This window comes from Hetaerina americana, unplaced genomic scaffold, assembly GCF_022747635.1.
Source record: "Hetaerina americana unplaced genomic scaffold, ioHetAmer1.1.p SCAF_5, whole genome shotgun sequence".
Lineage (NCBI taxonomy): Eukaryota > Metazoa > Arthropoda > Insecta > Odonata > Calopterygidae > Hetaerina > Hetaerina americana.
This window is the reverse complement of record NW_027287095.1, coordinates 2447117-2474978: the sequence shown is the minus strand read 5'-3', so window position 1 is coordinate 2474978 and position 27862 is coordinate 2447117. Positions and strand designations below refer to the sequence as shown.

The window sequence follows — 27862 nt, the reverse complement described above, 5'->3', positions numbered from 1 at the left end:
GGCAAAGAAGCTATTACGTTGTTTTGTACGCAGGGAAAAAATGGTCGCTGAAGCAAGACGAAAGGCGTAGATTGGAGGAATTGAAATGTGGGTGTAGAGAAGGGTGGAATAGGTGAAACGAACAGAGAAGAAAATGAACAGGAAGTGCAACAATTTCAGAGTGTCAAAATTGTTGCATTGTAATGCACATTTAGCATTTGACTCCGGTAAAAGTTTCTGTCGCGGCATCTCCCGTAGTTTCTTGGCAAAAAAGAGTGCATGGGGAAGAAGGAGAGGGCAAGGTTGGGAGAAAACCAAAGGATGCAGGAAAGGCTGATGCAGAGTATTTTGATTGGTAATGGGATGCTTTGTCAACGATTTGAACCTCGAAGTGAAAAGTGAGATTAGGATGTTCAAGGGTGACTCGCGGATTTATCGGGAGATATTTGGGGATGAGAATCATGTAATACCAGAGAAGGATTTGGATTGCATTTCGAAATGGTGCACAAATGGGGGGTTTTCATTAAACCAAAACAAATGTTCTGAGGTGATTTTCTTTAAAATATCGACAGGATTTGTTTACAAACTAGCTGGAGTTGACTTAGAAGTAGTTACTACGGTAAAATACCTAGGTGCTACGTTCACCGAAGACTTAACTTGGGGGACCCACACACGTAAAATCTGGGGGCAAGCATATAAAAATTGGGATTTAATTGACCCATTATTGACAGAAGTGTTTCCAAGATCAAGGAACGTTGTCACCACGTTCTAGAAAGGCCTCATTTAGAATATGCATGTAGCGTGTGGGATCCGAGTGAAAAAGGCCTCATTCGGGAACTTGATAAGGTTTAACGCCGGGCAGCCCGTTTTGTTAAAAATTCTTACGATAAAAAGAAAAGCGTCACCAAAATGCTTATGGAGTTGGGTTGGGAATCATTAGAAGAGAGACGATCCAATGCAAGATTGAAATTATTAAATAAATTCAGTTCCGCATGTTTCAGCACCGAGGTCTCGCAAATTATTCGCACTCCAACATACATTTGTCGCTTGGATCGTGTATATAAAATTCGAGAAATGGATGCCAGAACTGACAGACTCAAGGACTCCTTCTTCCCACGGACAATACGGGATAGCAACTGCAGGGTTATAGATAACAAAAATTCCACTTGCCACCCACTGAGTCTAGGGAATAATTAGTTCTACTCAATTGCATGCACTTTCACTATCCTCGTGGGTTTTCTTGATAAAACCCTTCCCGCGTGATCGCATTGGATGTCATCAAAAAATGCAGTGCTCTTTACAGTATTGCTTGCTCTGCTTTGTTTGTTTTTAACTTTCCCCTTCCATCCCTCGTCTCTCTCTGTGGAGGGGGACCCTCCCACAGCCTGCAATGGTGTGTCCCCTACCTGCGTTCTTGGGGGAGGAGACCAGTGTATGTTGCATGTCTACGTGTCAGTGGAATTTCGCTTTCTTACTTTTTAAATTCTAGCTTGCACGTTATTTGATAAATGTTTGCCACTTTCTAAGGTGCATTCATTTCTTAGCTGATAGTATATGTATTTGCATGCGTGTAAGTTGAAAGGGTTTTTGCATGAATGTATGTGTAGGTGTAGGTTTTCCTGTAGGTGTAGGTTTGCATGGATGTGTTGATTTTGCATGTAGTTTTGTTCCTTTTTACGGGTAGTGACCGAACACCCACCGTCACTCGCCCTTACGGCGGCTTGCGGGGCATTATGTAGATGTACATAGATGTTGAATAATGCAGGGAAGGGAAGAAAATTAGGCAGGCGAGGTGAGAGGAGGTAAAGGATAGGCATATCGGATGGAACAGAGGGAGTTATAATGTTTGCGGAATTGAATACCACTTTAATATATTGTGGGGTGCCAGGTTTTGTCTTTTTGGGCGAAACTAAGAAATGTTGGGGTGTTAAATTTGTGTCCATTCAAAACCTACCTTACAAGGTGGACCACCAAACAATAAAATAGTTTTTTTAGATTGTTATCGTTAACATAACAACGTGTGCGAGGGCATCAAAGAGTCGTTTTTGAAATGGCTATGTCAGTATTACGATTATTCAGACAGAAATAAGATGCGATGTGGTGGATGTAACACCTTTTTAAAATGCAGTTTTCCGATAAATATATTTGTAATTTTTAATATTAGATTCTACTGTGAAGAATTATGAGCAATTTAATGAAAATATGACATCATTATTGTAAATAAATTGTCATATTTTTGAACGAATTCGTGAAAAGTTGGAAGTATACTCAATGAAAACTGGTATATTATTTTTTACATAATGTATATACACTTTGATTGCCTGCGTACGGTTATACTCACCGGGCCTCCCTACAACCATCACATAGATTAAGATATTGCATTTTCAAAAGAGATACAGGTTTTTGGAAAAAGGAGCTTGACCATTGTTGCTAAAATGTGTGTGCCGAGTAACCAATATAGAAGGAGTGGTCCCAAAGACTTTCAGTTTCCAATTGTGACTCCCCGGGGAAAGCCGTGACATCTGGAAAAAGTTTCTTTTCCCTACCCCTCATCCTCCACGGCACTCCACTAGTATCTGCCTTTCCCATCTACGGCGCATAGTCACCCTGACTTGATTTTTTTCGGAGACTGTCCTACTCTTCCATTTCTTCCCTTCCCTCCAACGACCTGAATTCCGTCTCTCCCCAGGGGATTTACTTCATTACTTCGTCATCCATTTCATGTATTGCCTCTTTCTAGTTACTTTATCCGCCACTTACTTTCATCAGGATTGAACCACGAAGATTTGTAAATACACTTTCTTCCACTGTCACCTAGACTTTTCTCTTCGTCCTTCGTATTTTTATTCCTGAAATTCCAAATGCCAATATTGCTCTCGGTTTTTGTTTTATTCATCTCTCGATACTTGCTCTAATGCAATAATTCCATGATACGATAAAGTTATATTATATTTCAGCTTCATAATTAACTTTACTGGGAACTAATGCATAGCATTTCTTATGTGAAAACACAAAACCACTCCAATATTTGACGCCTGTAACGCATGAAACGTAATTTATTCTTTGTGTATGCAACAATTTAGTCGCATTTAAGATTAAAAATTCACTTGAGGTGTATCTTAAGTTCCTCTGACATTACATACATCATTTTTATACACAACTAATAACAGAATAACATCCATGCACAACATGGCAATGTTAAGGTGTTAAACATACAGTGTATCGTCAACGCCTGGAGTAAATTCAGGTAAAAACACATTCTTAAGTTAATCTTCACAGCACTGACTCCCAGAAGTAAGTCAAGACTAAGCGACATAAAACTTTTATTTCTTTATTCCGCTAGTATCAATACTAGTAAACAATTTGTTATTTAAATAGGTTTTATTCTATGAAGGATATAAGAAGAATGCAAAAACTAAAATTGCATAGCTCCAGTTTACCATACTATTTCAGTTCTTTCGGTAATAATTAGTTGGTAGCATTAAAATTATGATTCTAAGCAGCGTTACGGTACCTAAATTCTTTGCATGTCTTAGAATGTCTTAGAATGTCTCAGAACTCTACTCTCAGTATTTAAACTGTCGTGCTGAATTGTCGAGCTCTTTCCCGAACGAAAACAGACACTTATCAGCTAATCTATATTCGATCATAATATGAGCCAAAACTCTCTTTTTTATCGATACTGTGCCTGGGTTTATAGACATTATTTTACTTAAAATTCAATTTATTTATCCGTAATTTTATTCTAGGTCGTAAATAAAATGACATCACTCCATCCAGTTATTGAGACTAGGAATTCTATTAAAAGAATCAAATACTGTACAAAAGACAAAAAGCGTACTCAGATATTCTAACGTCAACGCGTAAGTTATAAAAAACTATTTGTGCTCGAAGTAGCGGCTGCCCTTGCTCAGAGCGAACTCTCCCGCCACAGTTTTAAATGCCAGCTGCTAAAAGTAAAGTAGCATCGTAAATCCAGCGGGCGAACCTTAGTTTTCGTCCACGTGAGTTTGTTGTTGATCGCAATATATTGGTTTATATTAGAATAAAACAATGAAGAAATCTAAAACGGCAATGGCAAAAAAGAAGAAAACACTTTGGAAGTCAATTCCTATAGATGCAACTGCCTTAACTCCTGGAGCACTTGAAGGATTAATAGGAATCGAGGAGTTGTCCGATTACCAGTTAACGACGTCCAATGAATTTGAAGGAAGAATGATTACAGCGAACAGTGTAATTTTTATTTAAAAGTTTTTCATTTATTTGCAATTATTCAGATTTTATCCTTCATTTTTTGGCTTTGCAGGCTAAGAAACAGATGGTAACAACGAATGGAAAGAGGAAGATTGAAGATGCGACTACTGAAGTTCAGCCTAAAAAGAAACGAAAGAAAAAGGAAAATTCCAATTCAGCTGCTACAGATTACAAGGCAACGAAGACGAGGAAAAATACTGTACTAAATGTTTCAAAAAATACTTCCAAACAACCACCTAAAGCTAGAGGCAACATCAAAACTGAAAAATCTGAGCCAGTCTCAAATGCAGTCGTAGAAGATCCTTCATCTGATAAAGAAATTTCAGAAGATTATGACAATAATCTGAGAAGTGTTATGTCGGAATGGAATGATTTATTTGTTCCTGACCCTATCTTAAAAGCCTTGCATGAGTTGGGCTTTAAGGAACCCACCCAAATACAAGTAAGAAATTATTTTTAACTACCAAGATTTCTCTATTGAAGGGAAATAGTAAGCAATTCACGAAGTATTCCACGAGAAAAATTGATAATATCGATTTGTTGTAGATTTAACATGTAGAAAAATGGCCCCCTCGGTAGAAAAACGCCGTAGACTGCTGATATGTGAATTGAGCAAAAATAGCTTTAAACGTTATTCCTTAGATGCTGTCATTGCCTCCAGCAATCAAGGGAAGGAAGGATGTAATGGGTGCTGCTGAGACTGGCAGTGGAAAAACTTTGGCGTTTGGAATTCCAATACTTGCTGGAATAATGAATATCAAAAAGTTTTATAAAGCCCCCACGGAAGGTAAGTTTTGTATTTTGTTAACAATAAATCTTAACTCAAATAACAAATCCTCGACGGTAACTGGCAACAAACTTGTTCACCCCATTCATGATTTTATTTCGGAGTTATTTTCAATAAATTTATTATTTCCTTCTTTCCAAGCGATAACCAGGTATCTCATTAATTTATTGTCGATCTCAAAGTATTCATTTGATTGGTGCAAAGTTATCAGCTTCATTGATAGTAAAGTTTTGAAATTGTTTGAGTTTTATCTAGCATTGTAATGAAATATATTTTCCTCGATAAAGGTAATTAATATGATTTCCAACACTTGGCCTCTTCGTCTCTTTGCGGTCCCTAAGACTGCACCATTATTTTTATATTGGTTTCATTTCTGTCTTCACCATTAGGATTCCTCCATCGTATTGCAAGACACTCCTCATTGTTGCCACATTTCCAAATAATAATCTTTAGTCGTGAATTTTCATTCGTGAAGCCTTGGTGAGTGATCCTGTAGTACCAGCTACCACTCCATAAGTCTCCTTCTTTTGCTCATTTCACTCACACCTAACATGTCTAATCCCATTCTAAGTATTTGTATCTTCAAATTTGATAACCTCTCACTTCACCAGACATTTCAAGTTCGCATTATAAATCATTTGGCACATTTACTTGATGAACTATCTCAAATATATCTTTATTGAAATCAATAAAAGAAAAAGAGAAGAATGGGTCTGGTGCTGTTTTTGGATAGTAATATGGTTTCCCATAGACTCTCTCCTTTGGGTAATTGGACAGTCTATTGCTTGGCATCAGCCACTCACCAAATGATGGCTTTTTCTAGGATTTTGTCGAAAGGTTGGGTCATCTTACCATAGGAACTCCTAGACCTCCGAGTGCCATCACTTTTTGTCTGATTTATTGTTCAGTGATATCCACTTCATCAGTTAACCTCTTCATCTAGAGGTGAAGCCACGCAAATACTCTCATATCATGAATTTTACAAGAAATGATATCTTACCCCACTTAAGGGCATTTCAGTTCAACTTATCAAAGTTATACTATTTCCGGTCAAAGAAATTGTTTTCTTTAAAAAAACGGTTTAATATTGATACCATTCAAATAGAAAATCAAGATAATTTTTATGAAAAAATGTTATTGTTCCTGAAGTATCCTGTTTAACAGTGCATATGTTTTACATTCAGATTTTGTGAGTCATGCCCTTAAATTTCTGTTTTCCATGTCAGGCAAGTCTGGTTTCTCATTTCCGAAGTCTTTGTCGCATTAATGATGGTAATAATTGTTATTGATCATTAGCCAGATGAATTGATCTCATCAATTTGTTAACTTACCACATTTACCAACCCAAACTGTGGTTTGATAGGTGAGGGTAGAGCTCACCTAACCTAATTACTGGTGAAATTTGCAGATTATTGTAGGGAAGCCAGTTCTAAAACTAAATACAATTGCATTGCGTATCAATTATGTGTAACAGTTATTAAACACTTAACTCCAAATGCCATCAAAGTTATGAGTCATGAATTCTTCCGACTAATAAAAAGGCTTCACTCTTGCCCATTTTTTAAATATATTTTTTTAAATTATTTTAATTTTTCTTCAGTTGAAAGATCTGGCCTTAGAGACATTTTTATTTTGTTTTTTTGCATAGTTTAGTAGCTCATATGTGTTTCCATTGTTTGCCATACTTCCAGTTGTATAGCATTCTTAGAGCATGCTATTTTAACAATTGCACTTTTATTGAATTTGGAGATCAGCTCACAGTATGCCATAGCTGACGTGTCTTCAAAAGATGCCTAATACACATTAATCATTCCTGGCACATTTGGCATCAATTTCCAAAGTAGGTATAAAATTTGGCTGATATTTACACATAAGTGGTCAATATGGATATCCCAAGACAGCTTTTGTGCAACTGAAAACCCAATGGTTGATAAACTCACACTATTTCATTTGGTGTTTAAGTCCAAAAGTGAATCTTTATGTTCTGCTTTTGTTTAAAAATAATTTATAGCTAGTGAGCCACTCATGGGCTGAATTTAAAACATCATTAGCGGTTTGTCACGTCCTGCTTTTGTTGGAGTGAATTAATGTTTAATTGTTTGCGTATAAATTAATTATGTTACTGGGGATATCATTTATGTATACTATAAATAAGAAATGTCAATGCACATTCATTGCTCCTTGATATTATTGTCAATTGATTACCCTCTTGCTATTCGTATCTCACTAATTTTCACCTATATATCTTTGGAAAGTAGTTTCAAAAGTTCTGTATTGTCTTAATTTCTATTAGTATTTTCCTGCTACTCCTGCATGCTGAGAAGTAGGTAAACTCGAATATTAAGTGATGACATGCATTTATTTTACACTTCATCTGTTTGTTTACTGCTTCCAGAAGAAAATGAGGATGGACTGGAAAATAAGAGTCCTGGAGTCCAAGAACAAGATGTGAATTTTGAGGAAAAAGAAGACACTGAAAAGAAAGCTGAAATGGGGACTGACGGTGATGGGAGTGGTGGTGATGAAGAGTCCATGTCAGATGAAGATGGCAGCAATGTTAGAGAGTTAGAGAGTGAAGCTGATGATGAAGAGGGTGACGATATCGAAGAGCCAGGAAGTGAGGAGGAGGAAGATATTGATTTCACAATTGAAGAAGACAATCGAAAGAATGAGAATGCTGAAAATCAGTTGCGTTGTGTGAAAGTTTTAGAAAATGTGGATATACCAGGGTCTGCTAAAAGGTCAAACATTTCTCAGCCAGAAAATAGATTATGGGCACTTGTTCTAGCTCCAACTCGTGAGTTGGCCATACAAGTTTATCGGCATCTAATGGCTGCTGGTAAATATACTGGCATCAAGGTCAGTATAAAATTTATCCTGGATTCTTGTTTCCAACCAATCTTTCATTTATTGGGTATCCATCATCCACAGCAATCCAAACAAAATATTCTCATCACCATTCTAAAAGAAATCTAACATTTTATGTGTCTATTATCTCAGTACTCCAAACCTTGATTGGTAATGAAATTTAAAATTTTGTACATAATGACATTGTTTGGATAACTTCAAACATTTTCTGCCCTTTTAATTATTATCAAGCAATTAATTGATTGATGTCATCTCTGTATCCTTTCATGATGCCATTGGGCCATTCCCTGGTATTATAGTAGATGTGAGTGAATGGTATCTCTTTGATACTTGGACTGTTGCAATTTTTTTACAGTCTTCAATGACATGATCAATTTTGGGTAACCAAAATAAGATTTTCTAATGCATTTAATTTAGCAGTATTCCAGTAAGACCGACTTTTGGTCGTAATGGTACTCTGGGACTATGATGCCTAGCCTCTTGTTGCCAAAAAAGCATTATAATTTTTTTATGGGTAACAGAGGGTTTCCAGTATTGCACAAGTCAAGCTGTAAGAGAGCTCTCTGTCTTGTTCACTCGTTGTCAGATGAGTTTAAATTCATTATGAAAGGTATTTCAAACAAATGACACAGTTCAAGCGTAAAATTGTGGAAATCCTACTCGGTGAAAGAAGACCTGAAGAAGTTAAACCTGGAAAAGCAAAGTGTCTACTTTAATCATGAAGTATTTCAAAGCGTTTACACATTATCAAAGAAAAAAAATGCTCACTTAAAGGCAGTTTCAATAGTTGCGGTTGTGCGATGTTATTACAACTTCATATGTTATGTTTTTATATCCATGTAATATTAACTTTATATAACATTCTCAGAAGTTTTATAGAAGTGCTTTTGACTGATGTCAGTACTTAAAAGTATGTTTCTATGCAGTCAAGACATTTCTTCTGAGCCTCCAGCATCAAGTAAGATCAAAACAAAATAGCTTCATCATCACGGTGTACGCATCATTTCTGCAATTGGTCAAGGCAAAAGATGGGATTGTAGGTAGGATGAGGGTCAGTAAACCAAGGAGTATCATCATGTGATACCAAACTGAACAGAAGCCTCATATAGAGATCATCCTACGTAATAAGGGTGACTAAATAAATCTGGCATCATCACTTTTGTTATTGTTTTAATGACTTTCTGGTTGCATTTTAGATATTAATAAATTCGGCCTATTGTTTGCACCTGGTTAGCAAGGATAGATTTAGTTTGAGGTTTTATTTCAGTTCATTTTAAGAGAACTATACACTTCGTATTTGTTGCCTTCATCTTCAGAATTCGATTTCCACCTCCCATTGCCTCTATTGAATCCTCTTCAAAATTAGTGGAAACAGGTTCATATGTTTGTCTGCATGGTGTCATTCTTTTTAGTCTGACTGTAATATTTCTCCCATCATTCCTTGTAGCCTTCTGTGAAAATTCTTATGGAGGGTCGTGTCCTCAGAATTCCACAGGACTTGAAAATGTTCAAGTTAACGTATTATTTATGCATTGCTTAGAATGCTGAAATTTTATTTTTCAAAAAAAATATGTTTTTCTCATTGTTATTGGAGTGCATTAAAAAAAATAATATCCAAATATTTTTATAGATGGCCGTTTTAGTTGGAGGTATGGCACAACAGAAGCAGGAGAGGATGCTTCGTCGTTGTCCAGAAGTGGTGGTTGCAACACCTGGGAGGTTGTGGGAGCTGATCAAAGATGGCAATGCTCATTTGTCCACTGTGGACCAAATAAGGTAGGGATGCAATCCAGACCACCAGTTGAGTTATACAAAAATGTTCATATAAGATATTATTGAAAATGCAAAGTACATGTACAATTGTGTTGCAAACAGCAAATGAGGAAATGCAGGCTTAATTACTCACAAGATAATCTTAGCCAAGGTATTTTCACATCAACATTAACCAGTACATCACTGTGTTGAGTAAACTCTCTAGTTTCATATGGGGCAATCTAAACTTAGTTGGCCGAATTTTTCAATGACCATCATTACTTGGGTAAATTCACTCCAGTTTTAACTTAAATAACCAATGTACCCAGGCAACTGTTTGCATCACAGAATGTAACTGATTGCCAATGCTATCTTATGCCCCATTTGCCTACCCACATCAAAAAAACCATAAACACAGTAATCAACCCGTAGGTCAGTTTGGTAGGTGATTGTAGAGTTCACCCAGTACTAAGCCCGACGGCGTGTGCAATTTACCCATCAGGATTGGGGGCCAGTTCCTTTCCCTGTGCCGGTTATGGTTTCCCAGGAAGATCTGGTACCTGAAAAATCACATACCTTGGGTCAAGCTGCAGATGCCCAGAGAGGTTTGCCCAGGAATCGAACCCGGGCCCTCTGGTCAGTAGTCAAACGCTCTACCCCTGGACTATCGTGACCCATATCTATCCACTTACAGTCATTATTTAAATCACCAAATATCAGTCAATATGCTAAGTTTATAATGTTTAATTTGTTGCTCATGTAATGCCCATTCAGAAACTTGTGCCCATTTAGCCATTTTTTGCAAAATTTTATGAGATGGAAATAAAGCTTATTTTCTCTAATTCGAAGAAACTGTAGGAGATGCTGTGGCAGTAACTTTTAATGGAGTGATCTGGTAATGCATATTACAATGCAACAAGTTTTTAAGGTAAAAATCATTTGCCTTGACCAGGATTTGATCCCTTGATGTCCAGCCGAATGCTTTAAGCTGCTGAGGCTTCCTCGCACTCCCTCTTATTCTCTATTTTAGTATTCAATTTTTTTCCACTTTGATTAAGAATTTATTTTTCTGGCACTGTCATATTTGAACTAGCAACATTTTACTGTATAGAGGTACCATGGTAATTAAAACAAACGATGAAGTACTGGGTATGGTATGGCAGGCATCCCATGAAGGTATGAAAGATGGATGCAAAGCATTTCGATTGGCAATGGTATGTTGAAGACTGATGGATGGGAGAATGTTAGGCAAACAAGGTAGGAATAGGATAGGCATGTTGAATTGAATGAAGGGAGGAAGTAGGTATGCAGAACTGAAGAAGTGTATTTTATAGTGTCTGGTTATGTTTTGTTGGGGGCATAGATTTCAAAGTTTAGAGAGAAGTATTAAAAGGATCTGTTGTGTATGTATAATGTTGGTATTGCTACAGATGTAACAATGTGAATAAGATCAATGTTCTAGTTCCTAATGTTGAATTAAGTTCAAAAAGGGAATTAAAATAAAGTTATGTTGAAAACAGCTACTTTACAAACTCATTATCAAATAGAATGTGCCAAACCTTAACAATTATTGTAATTTACCTGATTTATTTAAAGGTAGGAGAAGTCAATTCTGTACACAGACAAACTTGTTCTTCTGATTTGAAGTCTGTTTGTGTGTATATTTTTTTATATAATTGCAATGCGTATGCTAATTGTGTCAATTACATCATTTTCCTTACACTTCTTTTGTTAGACAAACATATTACAATAAATAAATTTTCTAATGACCTACTGGTTGGTAATAGTAGCTAAACAGTGGATGGTAGGAATGAGAAAAGGTAGAATGTCTTTGTGCCATATGACAAGGGTAAAGATCTGATCTTCTGCATACAAAATATGCATTGAGAGACAAATTAGCAGGGAGGAAATTCTATCAACATGCAATGTTACATCAGGAAAACATATCGGTTTAGAATGTGCAAGTTGGAAGGTTGAAGATGAGGTGCATATGTACAAAGTTTGTCACAAAAGTAGCCGGACTTATTTTACCTCAGAAAGACGAACAGACAGGCACCGGTTTCTCTGGCTGGGTTCGAGGAAGGGGAGTCTCAGGAATGGCTGGAGGCCAATGGCAGTTGGCTCCCAGCCTTTGTGAATCATTCGTTTGCAAAACCTCTATAATGTGAACTCATTGTTCTCCATCATGAACCAGTTATTGGATCAGTGCTACACCATCAAATTTTGTCTGAAACTGGGAAAGACTCATGACAAGTTAAGGGCAGCTAATGGTGATAACGCCATGGGTAGATCGGTTGTTTTTGCATCACATAGTTGTTTGGGGAGAGTGAAGAAGATGTTGAGAACTCCCAAACGTTTATGTTGCCCTTGAACCTCCAAAAGTGGCAAAAGTCTTGCAGGAGTGAAGGCTTTATTAGACAGGGATCACAGATTAAGTGTTTGCATGGTTTCTGATGAACTTGGTATCCCTGAAAGTGATGCGTGTCAACTTTTGACCAAAACATGGGCATGAGAAAGGTGTGTGTGAAGTTGGTGCAGAGAGTCCTCTCCAACGAACAAAAGAAAACTGGCATGCAGATCTGGCAAGAGCTTCTCGACCATGTGAGTGAGGATTCAAATTTTTTAGACCAAGCCCCAGCAGACTTCTTCCTCTTCCCCACCCCATCCGTGCCATAAGGATGCCACCAGAGTTTGGTGGAAGCATTACTACTGGCTGTGATGAGGGAGCTTAGCAGCATTCCGGGTGCTGCCTTCCAGAAGGCATGCAAGGGGTGGTAGTTGTGTATAGATGCACAAGGGTGCTGCTTCAAAGACTAATGAGTGAATTTTTCAATTCTGGAAATAAATATTTTTTTAGTGACTCAGTCCTAATGCTTTTGGGGCAGACCTTGTAGATGGTGTTAAGAATATTTTCACATTAGATATGCTCATGAAAACATGTCTGTGTAATGTTGTGGATGAATGTTATAATCACAAAATTATTGTAAATAATTTTCATTCGTTGTCACCTGGTATTATTTATTGAGCACAGCATTCATAACCATTTCACCTGAATGTAAATCTCCAGTGTCAAAAGTGACCTGAATTTTTTATGTGGGGAGATTGTGACTGTACCTAGAGTCATGGCCTTTCATCCTGAGGGTCGGGGTTTGAAACATTCTGGTGGTGAATTTTTCAATTGCACATGCCCCAATCCTAGTGAAATGCCAATACTTTTGCACCTTTTGTTAAAAGTAGGCCAGTTTTGCCACAAGTACCCTCTCAACCCTTCCTCTTTTTCTTAAAAATTGAGATCTACCAACTTCTCCTGGTGGGGAATGGTAGAGATCACCCCGGCCACTGATTACCATTCCTTACTACAGGGTCCGTACAATAAGTATCGGGACTGGTTCCAAAAATAAAATTTATTGCAGTTATCATTACAATTACTTAATATTCTTCAAAATATATTCCTCCTCCATGGATACACTTAGTTTGGTGCGTCTGCCATTTGTCAAAAGCCCGCTGAAAGTTAGTTTCTGTAAAACTGTTGAGAGCCTTGGTCATCGCCACTTGAACCGCCTCGATGGAGCGAACCAATATCCTTTGAGCTATACCATGAGAGATATACCATTGTCGAGAAAATCTTCATCTCCCTGGATGCAGTCCAAAATTTCTTGCGAAATTTCCACCTGCGATAGTTTTTGTTCCTCGCTCAAGACTTGCAGCACCAGGTTTCCGCACACTTTCCTCATCGCAAGATCCTCTGTTACAATGCTGTGGATGGTTCCGACTGAAAGGCCGGTCTCCTCACTGATAAGGGCGCCTGTCAAGAGTCCAAAACATTTTTCACTTTGGCCACCTGAGCATCAGTGCGAGTGGTCGTCGGGCATCCAATGCGGTGCTTATCTTCGATGAGCTCCCGGCCTTCCTTAAACATTTTGTGCCCCTCAAAAACTCTTGTGTGGCTTTAGGCATCATGCCCATAAGCCTCTTTAATGGGATCATGGGTCTCCACCGCGGATTTTCCGAGTTTAACGCAATACTCCACAGCGTAGCGTTGTTTGATGGTGCGCTCCATACTGGTGTGACGACACCACAAGCAATTACACGTCACAAAAATCCACCTCCTGTCTCAACACATACCTGGAGGCAACTGAACTAAAGTGCGCCTGAGTGGTGGGGGACCCCTCTACCGAGACAACCGGTCAGACCCTCATCCACTGCTCCATTGAGGTTACAGCGAACCAGTCACGATACTTATTGTACAGACCCTGTAACTTGTATTTAAAGATTCCTAAAATACAACCAGAGCTGAGAAATGGCTTCTGGCATCATCTTCAAATATGTTTTCTGCCCCCCCCCCCCTTCCCGACATGATCATATAGTGGATTATCAAAATGCTACATTTTTTGCCAGAAAAGAAAAAATACTTTGTTCTTCAACATGTATCCCAAATATATGTGGAAGAACAAAGTATTTTCTTTTCCGATATGAATCTTTTCCAAAAAGTGACCCCTCAAACCACTCTATACATTTCTGCCTTTTCATATTTAAATTTCAGATTCCTTGCTGTTGATGAAACTGACAGAATGCTAGAGGCTGGCCACTTTCAGGAACTGAAGGACTTACTTCATCGTATAAATGAGGGTGCTTCTAAGCATCGTCGTCAAAACTTTGTGTTCTCTGCCACTCTGTCATTGGTGCATGAGTTGCCATGGAGGAAGAAGTTCAAGAAGAAGCAGACCCCAGGACAGAAGCTTCACTCATTGGGACAACTTATTGGATTGAAAGATCCAAAAATTGTGGATGTGACTCCAGAGGGTGCAACAGCTACCGGGCTAGTCGAAACTCGTCTCATGTCTTCCTCACTCCTCGACCGAGATATCAGACTTGTCTCAGTCCTTGAATACCTTGCTCACTCCCCCTTCTCTAGCACAGGATCCTTGCCCAAAACAATTGTGTTCTGCAACAGTGTCGGTGGTGTTCGGAGACTTAATGGAGTTCTCGCAGCTCTAAAACTTTCACCCATAACTCTCCATTCTGGGATGCTACAGAAACAAAGACTTCGAAGCTTAGAGAAGTTTTCCAAGGGTGGGATTCTTCTGGCCACCGACGTAGCTGCAAGGGGTCTTGATCTGCCGCAGGTGGATCATGTCATACATTTCCAAGTGCCTCATACCTCAGAGGTAAGTTGTTGTTGGCATCTCGTCTGAAGTGGTGGCCTTCCAGTGAGGAAGTTTATTTAAGTTTCTTATAATTGAGGGTTAGAGGAAAAGGGAACTGGCTTCTCTATGCATATATCACTGACATTTTAATGGTGTATATGGACAAAATAATGTAACAACTGATTAACTTCATTCCACACATAGACCTATGTACATAGAAGTGGCAGAACTGCTCGAGGGAAAAGAGAGGGCCTCTCAGTGCTTTTAGTGGAGCCAAAAGAAGTCCCCTTCTACAACCGCCTCTGCAGGACTTTGGGGAAAGGTAAATATAGCAAAGAGTTGAAGTTTTGAATATATTATCAAATTCTTTTACTGTCTCATATTTTTCAGATATTTTCTTTTGTAATAACAACTTAAGTGCATAAATCATTGGCATATGCCCAATTATGAACACCCAGAAATAACTATTTCTTATTTCAACATTGCGTCCAATTATAATTGCAGAAACATTTCCAATCCTTGTCTTCCATTCGGTCTTTGGATTTGCATATGCTCTTTATATATCCAATACAATCTACGAATATGCTCTTCAGATGTTTAGAACCTGTTTTTTTACTGATAATCACCTGCGATGACCTACATCTATTTTAGACCCTGCTAGCAAACAGGGTGTGTGGTTGGTGGTGAAGGTAATTAGTTTGCAATGAAGCTATTATCTACTCATACTACATAGTGAGCTGTATCATTTACAATGTAATATGAAAAGTGGATAAAATATAGAATGTAGACTAATTAGTCTGATGAATTCTAGGTGTCTTCAACAATTATTCTGCTCCCTTACCATTCTCAGAAAATTGGCATTTTAAATCTGTAGCTTCTACAGTGTTCCTCTAATCTTAAGTTTGTTATCCTGATAATTGACTCTAATGAACAGTTATTACTTAAATGCCAGTTCTTCTTCCCTTGTTCAGTACTTACTGTTATTTTACCATAATAACAGCTTCTCTACCGATTAAATCCTATCTTTTCTATAATATATTTATTTCCTACTATTCCCTTGCTGAAACACCAGGCATGCTGAGTAATAAAATCATAAAATTTCTCTGTTGAGGATTGCTTCAGTCATACTCCCAGCTGGGAGTAAATGATCCCTCCACAGCCATGGTGCCCTCCTCTGGTTAAGATTTTCTTGGAATGCATTTTCTGGGTTGATTACTCTTCTCAGAATATCACAGCATCTCTCATTGGTACCTCTGAAATACATTTAAGGAATTTCCCCCTGCATGTGGATACCCTCCTATTTTGATATGTTTCTATTGGGATTGTTGAACTTTTCTTGGAATAGCATATTCAGCTTCTAGTTTTTCTTAAAATGAATTTTGGCAACTAACCTTTCCATCACTTCATGGTTGACGTTTTTACTATCTGTTTTCATATTTCTCTGTCTTGTGAAACATTCAAAACAGCACCATACTCATCTGTTTTTAATGCCAAAAACATGCTAAAGAGAACTGCAATATTGAGCTAGGCAATGGAAATATTGACTAAGAGTTATTATGGCAAGGATAGACATGTCTTCTTAATTTTGAGTGTGAGATTTTGCCAATGTGGTCTATGACTTATGAGGTTGCTAGAGCATTAGCATCCCAGTGACTACGTTCAATGTCAAGAATATCATATGAGCTGTGCTTCTCCAAGTCTTTATCTGAATCAGAGGATGCCTATGGATAAATGTGCCTTTAAGAAATGGAGGATTACTGCAGAAGTAACTGTTTGGTCATCCCATGATTTTTCCAAAGAAACTGCGGGAGATGCCCTAACAGTAACTTTTAACGGAGTCATCTGCTAATGTGCATTTCAATGCAACCATTTCATAGGGTAAAAATCATTCGCCTTGACTGGGATTCGAACCCAGATCCCTCAATATCCGGTCAAGTGCTTTAGCCAGTTAAGCTATCGAGGCATCCTCTTAAACTCTGAAATTTTTGGGCTTTTTTTTGGGCAGTTAAAAGTTACTGTTGCGGCATCTCCCGCAGTTTTTTTGGAATTTGTAAAGGTATAAATAGCATAAGTTTTTAAAAGTTGGCTTTAACCTCGTGGACTGTGGCATGTTGCGCACGACTACAAATGCCTGTGACATTGTATGTATGGTATTTCGTCACAACGTCTTGTTCCTTTAAAAGCCCAAAAATTTCAGAGTTTAAGAGGACGGCTCGATAGCTTAACTGGCTAAAGCACTCGACTGGATATTGAGGGACCCGTGTTCGAATCCCAGTCAAGGTGAATGATTTTTACACTCAGAAATTGTTGCATTGAATCCCATGGTTTTGGATGTATGAAGAAATCAATAAATTGTACAAATTTATCATTGAGCATTCTTCTGAACATTTGGCATAGGATGCAAAGAGAATAAGAGAGTCAGCAGCGGAAGAAATTTTGGTTTTTTGTGATTTCTTTGTTAATGCCGCAGATGAAAAATCTTGCCATTCTTTGGTGAACTAATGTCAAGAGATAGATACAGATATGTATATATTGTGAATGCTACATTTCTCAGGCTATAAGGAATATAAAAATTGTAAGCAGCATTTTGGAGTCTATTTGACTCTATGCTACATTCATGAAGGCACACTCTTCAACTGTAAATTTAGGCATAGATGAAAGTCCCATTATTCAAAATAAGGTCATCTTTTAGACAATATATTCCTTTGAAAAGGAGCCAATTTGGAATAAAGACCTTTGTAATTTGCGACAGCAAGACAGGATATGTCCTTGATTTTTAGGTGTATATAGAATCAGAGGGCAATATAGTGTGACGAAGTCAATATTTAGGAAAATCCAGAGATATACTGTACTTTGAAGGAATCGTATATGGAATAAGACCATATATGATTCCATATATGGGCCATATATGGACCATATATGGGCTTGTATGTTGATAACTGGTGCGTATCAATCATTGAGTTCAATCCTTAGGGGTAAGAGCTGTATACCTGAGAATGCTCCATCTTAAGAATAAATTGCGATGGGCATGTACTTCATTCAGCATTTTGCATCAGTAAATCTCTGATGAGTATGCACAATGTTTTTAGTTGGTAAATTTGTGATATATATCTGGATTTTGTGGGAAAAGGGTTAATGGCAATGTGTTTTGGTAGCTAAAATTGGAATATTATTTGTATTTCCTTACAAATGTATTTATAGCCCAGGTGATATTGCATTGATTCCTTGTATGAACTATTACTCTGTTTTCAGCTTTCCGCATCAGATGCTAAATGTACATGTGCATTCATGTGTGAATGAATTTCTTTGGTTTACTTCAAACAGTAATTTTTCTGCTATTTATTTGTTCATTTTGACTCTTTTTTTTAAGATAGTGGCCTTCCTCTCTTTCCCCTCGATGATCATTTGATCACGAGGGTTAAAGAGAGGGTGCGAATAGCACGAGACATCGACTTCCTTGAACATCAATCACGTAGATCTGGTGCAGAGGAAGGTTGGCTGCATAAAACAGCAGAGGAAGCTGATATTGTGCTTGATGAAGATTATGTGTATCCTTGGCAAATCAAAAAGTTATTTCTATGTTAAAAGGTGACAAAATATATCCGAGGGTGGGTTTGAGGGTATAGCTCATCTCACATGTTTTAAAATTCATGCATCAGAATGGGAGCTGAGGTCATTTATTTGTGGTGCCTGTAGTTCCCAAGGAGATCTAATAACCCAAAAATCACTCTTTGTAGGTGAAACTAAGGATATTAATTAGCAGGGGAGTCCCTGTGCCTATGGACTCAGTAGTGGTACTATTTAGGGGGAGGCAACCGACAGCTGAGGTCATTTGCACCGTAAGGGATGAACAGGAAAGGATGATGGGTGGAGAGAAACCCATCGGCATTAGCCTACTCTTTACGAAAGGTGCCAAGGGGTCTGCAGCTTAACTTCCCATCTGACGGACGGCATACTCACTCAAAGTGCCCTCCACAAAGCAAGCAAGTTAGGATCGAGATACCACTGAAAAATATTCAACACCACCGGGATTTGAACCTGGGCCCTTTAAGTGGGAAGCCATTACAATAGCCACCGCACCTTTCGATCCCTTCTGTGGACTTAGTATCCATGGTCTTGGCTTAGAGATATTAAATGGAAAATTCAAAAATATTATAAATTTTATCTGTAAAGCGGTGATTAATAAGTAAATCACATGTTTTGTAGCTTATTAAAGTTTTGAACCTATTTATCATTCTATTGGCCACTTATGCACTACAAGTAAGCACCAGCATTATGTCTTGATATATTGTGTAAAGATTCTTGATAAGTCCTCAAAGAAATAACCTCCTGAGGTGTGGATAAAATAAATAATTTTGATGATGAGAATAACAGGAAGACAAGAAAGAGATGTAACCATAGGAGAAGGAAGAGAGAAAGACGAGGAAAGAAGAAGAATAGATGTACAGAGATGAAAAAGTGAAGGAAGCATGTAGAACAGGAAAAGGAATGTAGGATGAGCCCTGCGGAAATTCAAGCCTACAAAGGCAATATAGCACTCATATTCATGAAGTGAACACAATGGTGGTTTGGGAGTGACTAAATATTTGAGAGGCTGGACCCCACCCGCTGAATCCTTGCTGGTTCCTGCAAAGCCTTGTGCCAAGTTTGCCACTCAGAAAAATGTCCAATAAAATGTTTATAGGTAGTTGTTATAAAAGAGGTAATTGAAAAGTGATAAAATGGCTTTTTTGAAAGAGCAGAGCATGACACAATCGTCTGTGCTATGTGTTACTTCAAAAACCCATTCCTGATGTAGGATGTCATTTAGATGCAGAATTACAGTGATATGGGACTAGAGGATGACATAAAGCAAAGGAATTATTTAACATGTACAAGACTGTTGTGAGACTTGTTTTCAAAATTGGAATTATCTTGCTAAATTAAAATCAAGGGAGCAATGGGGAATCGGGTATCTACTATACTCCTTGGACATATGACTTTTGGCCTTTTCCGTGCTTATAAATAGGGTGAACCTCAATAAGGGCAGTTATTTCATCGGATGGTTGAGGTGTTTTGCACCATAGGTTGGTCCCTTACAATGTACTCATAAATGAAAGTAGATCATCTGAGATCATCTGCTAATTCCATTCGGTTGAGTGATTCAAACAAGAGTGCAAGAGGTAAATTTTGCATTTAAAAATGTACCCATATCATTACACCACATCTCCTTGCCAATATTTATCACTCAGATCTCATAATAATGTGATTATTACATGTTCTAGACTGTACATGGCCTGAACATTTCAGCATAAAGTAAAAACACTTATTTCTAATGAAGTGCCTCAGTCTTCGAGCATAATGTAAAAATATTGGCAAACACAAATTCACCTGTAGAGGAGATAAGTTGCATCTTGAAATGGTGAGAGAGGAACATGATATCAAAAGGACTGATAGTATAGCATAGAAGCCAAAGGCAGATGGTGGGATGTCTAATTTGAGATTTTTGAGGCAAAAATATAGAACTCATCAAATCGGAATGATAAAACTTTACCAGAAAATATAATAAGCTAGCACATACGAAAAGGTTTCGATAAATTTTCATCCAACGGTAACATAAATTATTGTGAATATTTGTGATGAAATTTTATAACTTCATCTTAATTTTGCAAAATTAAACCAAAATAGAGGTAGTGAACATATGCTTGTCTCATAATCTACAACAAGTGTTTCACGTTGTAATATAAACTCTGTTGAAACTCTTTTTACCCTGCATCGTGATGTAAATGTGTTGGGGGTTGCTTATTTTCTTCCAGATTTTTTGCTCATTTTTCTCAGCCTTTCCTTTAACAGCTTTCAACCTGTGACCATTACAAAAATGATAGATACATACTGCAATCTTATAAGTTTGAATAAATTAGTGATTTTAAAACTGTTTTCAATATAAATTACCTATTGTGCTAAAATTTTATCACTTTAAAATTTCAACAGCCTAATTCTCTGAAAACTAAGGTACACCAGATAACAGCTGCATTAATTTGAATCATCCCTTTATATCAACGCCTGACCGCTTAACCTATTAGCAATGATTAAGTAAATTTCCAATATCTCAAGCATTGACTCAATTCATATTAAATCACAGCACGAGAAAGATAGGGAAATACCAGGTTTTGACAATGCCATCAGAGGAACCTATTCTATTCTAAGCTGAGAACAGATGGGGAAAACTGAAATTATATGGAACCAAATTTTACTTCATTCATTTACAATTCTGGTATCAATAGAACAATATGATTAGTATTGGCGGAAAGGAAATTTATATGTATTAAAAACATTTGTAGAGAATACTTTTAATTGCCTCCAAAATTTAAAAAAGTGATGAAAATAACTTATATGTAAAAATAATTCTGAATTAGAACTGCTGTGGTGTGAATTCTAAGAGGTTACTGAATAACCTACATTTTTTCCATTGTAATGGATATAGGGGTGATATATGGATACATGATTCAAAAATGCAATTCCCTCTATCTTTATCTAAGGCATTTGTCCTTGAACACAGGATCAGATCAAAAAAATACATTACAGTAAATTCAAATGTTAAAAAGGATTTAGAAGCTAAGAAGAAAGAATTGAATGTATTACTAAGAAGAACTCTGTTCCCTGCTGGATTTTCACCAAAATATCCTACAGTGAAAGGTACTCCTGAAGATTCACTATTTGGTAGGTTAAACTGGCATATTTAATTTTAAGAAATATCCATGTGGTACATATTGAAAAATTAATGCATTTTTATTTCTTCCTCTGAAGGTACAACAAAAAATGAGCCTGTGCAAGTGATCAAATCAATAATTCAGCAAAAAAAACAAAAAGGAAACAGAGCAAAACAAAGAAGAGGAAAGTAAAAGCAAACACTAGTGCACAAGTGCCAAATTAAAGGCCACTTTCTCTTGCATGTGAAACGTATACCAATATGCTCAGTAAGGTGACTTTTAATGCAATGTCAATTTAATTATTACACACACTTATAATATATGCCTGTGGACAGTTGGATTATTTTCTTTTTATCTTGTTTTCTGATACTTAATGTACAATTCATATTATTAATAAAAATATTATAAATAGCCTTGTAATTATTTCAACATAAGTGTTTTCATGTATTGCATAGTCTTCATCATTGCTTTCTTCTGTTGTTGCTGAATGTGTTTTTCCTGCAGCTCTTTGACCTTGGACATGAGCATTTCTTTGTATTGATCATGAATACTGATGTCAGTACTTCTGGCATATTTCATTATTTGTCCATCAGAATTTTTTTTGATTTTTTTAAGGCTGAAAATGTTCAATATTATTATAAGCTTTTCTTATAAAATATCTGAGAATACAAATTACACAATGCAATAAATTATTAGTATGCATGCTTTTTATTCTCTATTATTATGTAGGCAAAGTTTTCAAGAGAACATTGTTTTCTTTCAAAGCTGTTAAACTTATATAGGCATGGAATAACCGCTTTGCAGTTATAAACTTTTGCTGCAAATCATTTTAGTTATATACTAATTTTAAGTAAGAGGGCTTACTGTTAGCTTATACAAATGTTCCAGGGAGGATGTAGGCAAGGGGAAACCCAGAGAGTGTGAGAGAATTAATTAGTTGAACAATTCAGGTGATCTGAAACTTAATTTCTCATATTTTGAAGGATGATGTACATTTTCTGTATTTTTTTACTTGGTAATTACCCTTAGTCAAAGAATTATATGCATTCCTTGCACTCAAAATAAGTATATAAATTCAATTAAGCAGCGTGGCCAGTGGGACAGGAAACTATAAAATACCACATTTGGGAATAATATGCCAGTTTAATTTACTGAAAGACAGGATATTTTCAAGGCATATGAAACAATTATTTCTAAGATGAAATCAGCTACAAACACTGATGCAATATTATGATAACATTTCCATTTGCAAGTACTTTGTATCATTCAGCTTCATTGAAATTCTAAATGCATTTTCAGAAATCTAAGTTTTTTCATTAGTTTTATCTTAGGTTTAACATAGGCTGAATGAAATTTGTTTTATTAAATGGTTTGAATATCTTATATCTAATCCAGGTTATTTTTTTATTGCCGCCAGAAACTTGGAAAAAAACCTTTGAATGGCATGTGGCAATGTCAAGTAACACTAAAAATAGGTTCACCTAACCTTTAATTACACCATGTAAGATAACATCCTAAATTCAAAGAACTGCTGAAAATGCCATTATAGTTATGAGTTGCTCACTGGCGGGCATCTGTATTCAATAATTTCACTCTAAAAATCATTTACCTTGACCAGGATTTGAACCTTGGTTCCTCATTCAATGAACTGGCAATGGCACGCACTTACCTGGACATACAGGGATCCAGTTTCAAATCCCAGTCCCAGTGAATGATTTTTATTTTGTCATATAATGCTAATCCAATTCTCACACTTTTAAAACCTATTACTAATATTATGATGCATAGATGAAAGTGTACCTGTTAAGTATAATATTATTTGCAAGTATTATTTAGGAAGTCAGGGAATTGTTTACAAAATCCTGGATCTCCTGGGGAACTTAAGTGATATGATTTGCCAACCACTCTATGATAAATTTACATGAACATGCTTCAGTGTACTTCTCTTTTTACACAAAAACATGGTTATCAGTTGTGCTCGAATTTAGTGTAGTCAAAATTGGAATTCAACTTGACACACAGGTATATGAAGACCTCAATTTTTAGTCTCAGTAGTGGAAAAAAATTGCAGGAAAGAATGAATTGAAATATATTCTAAAATATTATTTCCATAAATATTCACTATTTGGATGTTAACATGCATAACTATCAACTTATAATTTAGTTAAATTGTCATTTTCAGCATGAAAGCCTGAATATTTGAATTTTGAAAGTGATTTTGTTGTTCCCTTATTTAATAATTAATTTATCTTTAAAGTAAAATTATTATTTTTTTCCACGAGTAAGCCATAACATTCCAAAATTATGTCATATGTTTACATACCTCTCCTTTATTGCCTGGTTATTTTTAGACTGAATGATTAACGTGTTGGATAAGTATTTGTGGCACTTTTCAAACCTTTTCATAAGGTCATTTTGCCTTTCCAAGCATTCAGCCAAATCCTTATTTTGGCTCTCAATGTATCTGATACAGTTGTCCTTATTGAGAATCCTAAAGTATTTGTATTCATGATTATACTTTTCTTTGCCATGGAGCACATTCAAAAAAATATATATTTTAAAATAGGTACCTGCTATATTCTACCCTGAAATCCGTGGCAGCTTCTGTAGTTAAATTCAACATGTGGTCACTCAGATCTCTGAGACATTCTACCTTTCTGCTGGTGTGCCTTTGAAATAGTTTCTGCAATGAATTTCCAATGGATGTATACTTCCTCTCTGATTTAAATATACATTATTTAAAGATTCAAATTCAATAGGGGTCTATAGAGGCGATAATGTATGGCAAAGGAAAATCACATCTTTCCTATTTAAAAAAATGTACTTCTGGCATGATGAATAGAAATAAATATAGAAAAATGGGAATAAATAAATAAACAATTTAAGCAATAAGATATATGTTACTACATAGATGTAAAGAATTATTAGGAGCTCCTGTGATGTTTGCTGATTGTTAATCAATGTGTATAGCTAGTGATGTTACATAGACACATGAATGGTGAACTATGAATTCTGATTCATGCCTCAGACTCAGAGGGATGACAGCAAATAGCAATTACGAAAAGTCAGAAATTATTGTCTCCTCAAAAAAATCAGGAAAAAGGTGGAATTTTTACTGTAGAATATGGTGTGCAAATCCATAATAAGAATGATTTTCCTTTTAGTTGTGCCACCTGTTCATATTTAACAGAGAGAAAATGTTCCTGCCTTATTTTGTGGAAGCTACCATCACTGAGTAAATGAAAAAAACTATTTCTCATAATGATATTAAACTGGTCAGTATAATAAGTATCAGGAAAAGTTTCGGACAGATTTTCTTCCGTTGCTACAATCCCTGGAAAGTCTTCAATGTACATCCCTTGAGCATCAACACATTTTTGCCTGCAGTTTCCCATGACTCAAAGGCTCCCTGGTAGGCAGATTCCCGAAGGTCCTAAAAGGTAGGCATGCAAGCTTCTTTGATGGCACTTGGGGTCCCATGTTGGTGTCCTTCGATGGATAATTTTGGGGAATAGGAAATAATCTGCTGGTGTTAAGTCAGGACTGTAAGGGGGTTGGAGAATCGTTGCATTGCTGTTGCAGAAAGTCTTCGCCAGCAGACACTCGACTCTTCTCTTGGTCATCTGTCAAGACCTTTGGGATGAGCTTAGCACAGATATTTTGCTATGCCAAATTTTCAGTAGTAGTGGTCTTATCTGCCATCTTATTCTGTCAGTCCTGCCATCTTATCAATGCCAATACACTGCGATCATGCCCACACATAACCGAGGTTCTGAATTCAGCACTTCAAGCACACATCAGGAAAAAATTGTTACTGATGCTATTAATACACACTTTGTATTACTATGGCAGAGGTTTGACACTACATCATCTTTGGATGAAGATGGACTGAAATTTCTTCAAGGCCCAGGACATTGGTGTTGAAACCTAGGTCATTTTAATAAAAATCAAAGTAGATGTCCCAATTTTCCTCCAGTTCATGCTTAGTAGTACATATCAGCCATCACATGTCAGTAGTCCCAGCAAAAACCAAATCTATAGAAGGGCCAACATTGGCAATATGCATTGGCATACTCAGCAGTGAGGGATGATTGAATATAAGTATCTGCCAATTCAGATACTAAAAATTCATCAGGAAAATAGGTCAAATAACAGTATGTTTACGAGTAAAACTCCAGAAATGGGACTTAAAAATTGAAATTCTATCCTAGATTCCACTGTTTTGGAGCAGAAGTACATTAGATTGCTTTTCTATCCATCATTTCTGATCCCAAGTATTCATGTGTGAGAGGGGAGGGAAAGAGGAAAGGGACAATTGGTGAATGGACCAGGGGGTGAGAGGATGGTGGCTATAAGGTGGTTCAGCCCAGAAGATCTGAACCATTTTATGCACCATCTCATATGTTCTCACCTCTAAACTGCTTGTGGAATTAGTGAGGGATTCAATCACCGAAATAGGGAAGCAGTGTGAGTTGGGATGGGATAATTAAAGAAGATGGGAGATTTAGTGGAGTAGCAGTGATTACTCATGCTGAGGGAAAAGGTGGCAGTGCATTTACCCAAGTAGAAGGAAAGACAGAAGTAACAGGAAAGGCAGTATATAATATTTAAAATTCAAAAGCGAGCCGTACGCCTAATTGTCAAAGCAGAGCATAACGCTCCTTGTCGTCCATTATTCCATAAATTGAACATTTTGCCTTTGCCATGTATTTATATCTATGTATTACTAGTGTACACTTTTGTAAACCTTTCAATGTATGACATAAATTGTGGTATTCACCACTGTGGGACCAGGTCTAAAAATGATCTGCACCGAACTTACGTAAGAACTAGAACCACCGCACTAGGCCCTAAATCTATGGGTCTCCTTATGTTTAATAAGCTAAATGAGGACCTGAAATCCAGCACAAACATTTGTCTATTTAAAAGGAAATGGAGAGCTTTTCTTCAAAGTAATTTGTTCTATTCTATTAGGAATTTCATGGAACATGAAACTTAGAATAGGTATATGTATTACATTGTGTATTATTGTATATATTATTGTATTAATACAATATGTGTCACAATGTTTGCATAAATTGTATGTCAAATAAAGTACGTGAAACTATTACCTATAATTATATTTAACTATCATATGTGATATCTAATGCCTTGATGTGTCTTGACGTGCCTTGTTATATTTAATATAATATGTCTTTTTAATGCCTTAACATGTCTTGACATGCCTAGTCATATATAGCCTTGACGTGTCGTATACTATGTGTACAATTTTTTGTATGATGCAGTCTCTGGACAAATAAACTCATTATTATTATTATAATATTTTTTTAAGATCAGGTGGCGAAGGAATGAATCTTAGGTTGGAATTTGGTAATCAGGGAAGTGGCAGGTTGAAGAAGATGGCAGCATTTGCAGTGTTGGCAGTTGCATGGTGCGGAGAAGAGATGGGGGTCACGGGTGGTCTTGTGGATTTGAAGATGTCGCACAAGTTCTATGGACATTTAAATGAAACAGAGGGACAATTTGGAATTAGGGAATGATTAGGTTAAGTTCACATATTATATGTTTTATTGTGTGGGTTCCAGGGAAGGAAGTGGTGATTAGGTTAGGGCAGTTTGGGCAGTTTGTCTGTTTTGGGACAAAGAGTGTATTGGGTTGAAGGCTTGACAATTTTATAATGTTTTATGGCATCGTCATTTGACATATTTATTTAACAAAGCAGCCAGAAATGGCCCAAGGGCTTTTACATCGACTGACAAGCAATACATTTAATATACATAAAAAAGGGAGGGCAAGAACAATAATGAAAATCAACTAAATAAATGTCAGGAACAACTGTAAGACAGCAGGAGAGCACATATATGAGCAGAGAGGACTAAATGACTATCTGGTGTTTTAAGGAAGGTGAAAGCGGTGAGTGAGGAAGAGAGGTCCAGGGAAGGATACTGAATGCTTAGGGAAGTAAATGAAGTAGGGAGTTGATGGAATAGGGAACGTTGGGAGATCAAAAGATGGAATTTTGGAATCTGCATCAGATTCAAGTTATGTGTTGGTCAAGGGGGAACATGTATTGAGAAGAGAGGAAGATGGTCATTGGTTCGGGGAGTTCCATTGAAGATGGTAAGTAAGAATTGCTTATTAGATAGCAATCAATGGCCATAGAGATGGGAAATACCAAGGGATGAGAGAGTGAAGTCACGGATTGTGTTTTTGAGGGAAGGGATGTGAGGATGGGTAATGGCAACAAATAAATTAAGAGGTCTGTTGAGTAACTCTAAAGTAGTTGGGCAGGTGGTCGACCAGATTTGTGAATGGTATTCTAAAATTGGGAGGACACAACCAAAAAACACCATTCGAAGGGCAAGAGGATCACGAACATCAGTGTG

General features: G+C 36.9%; 1 protein-coding gene across 3 annotated transcripts; it reads left to right on the top strand.

Moving 5' to 3' along the window:
• The first annotated feature begins 3973 nt into the window (after window positions 1-3973).
• Window positions 3974-21843, top strand: LOC139693695 (ATP-dependent RNA helicase DDX24). Of its 3 annotated transcripts, none has more exons than XM_071591942.1 (10): window positions 3974-4212; window positions 4286-4675; window positions 4876-5020; window positions 7419-7879; window positions 9519-9664; window positions 14184-14808; window positions 14992-15109; window positions 18158-18335; window positions 21332-21486; window positions 21574-21843. In XM_071591942.1, exons 1-10 carry the CDS (start codon window positions 4033-4035, stop codon window positions 21666-21668), a joined length of 2493 nt encoding a protein of 830 aa, XP_071448043.1. In that variant the 5' UTR covers window positions 3974-4032; the 3' UTR covers window positions 21669-21843. The 3 variants fall into 3 exon arrangements, with proteins under 3 accessions (XP_071448043.1, XP_071448044.1, XP_071448042.1); XM_071591943.1 differs by having other exon boundaries at window positions 7416-7879; window positions 21332-21462; XM_071591941.1 differs by having other exon boundaries at window positions 7416-7879.
• Window positions 21844-27862: the final 6019 nt, after the last annotated feature.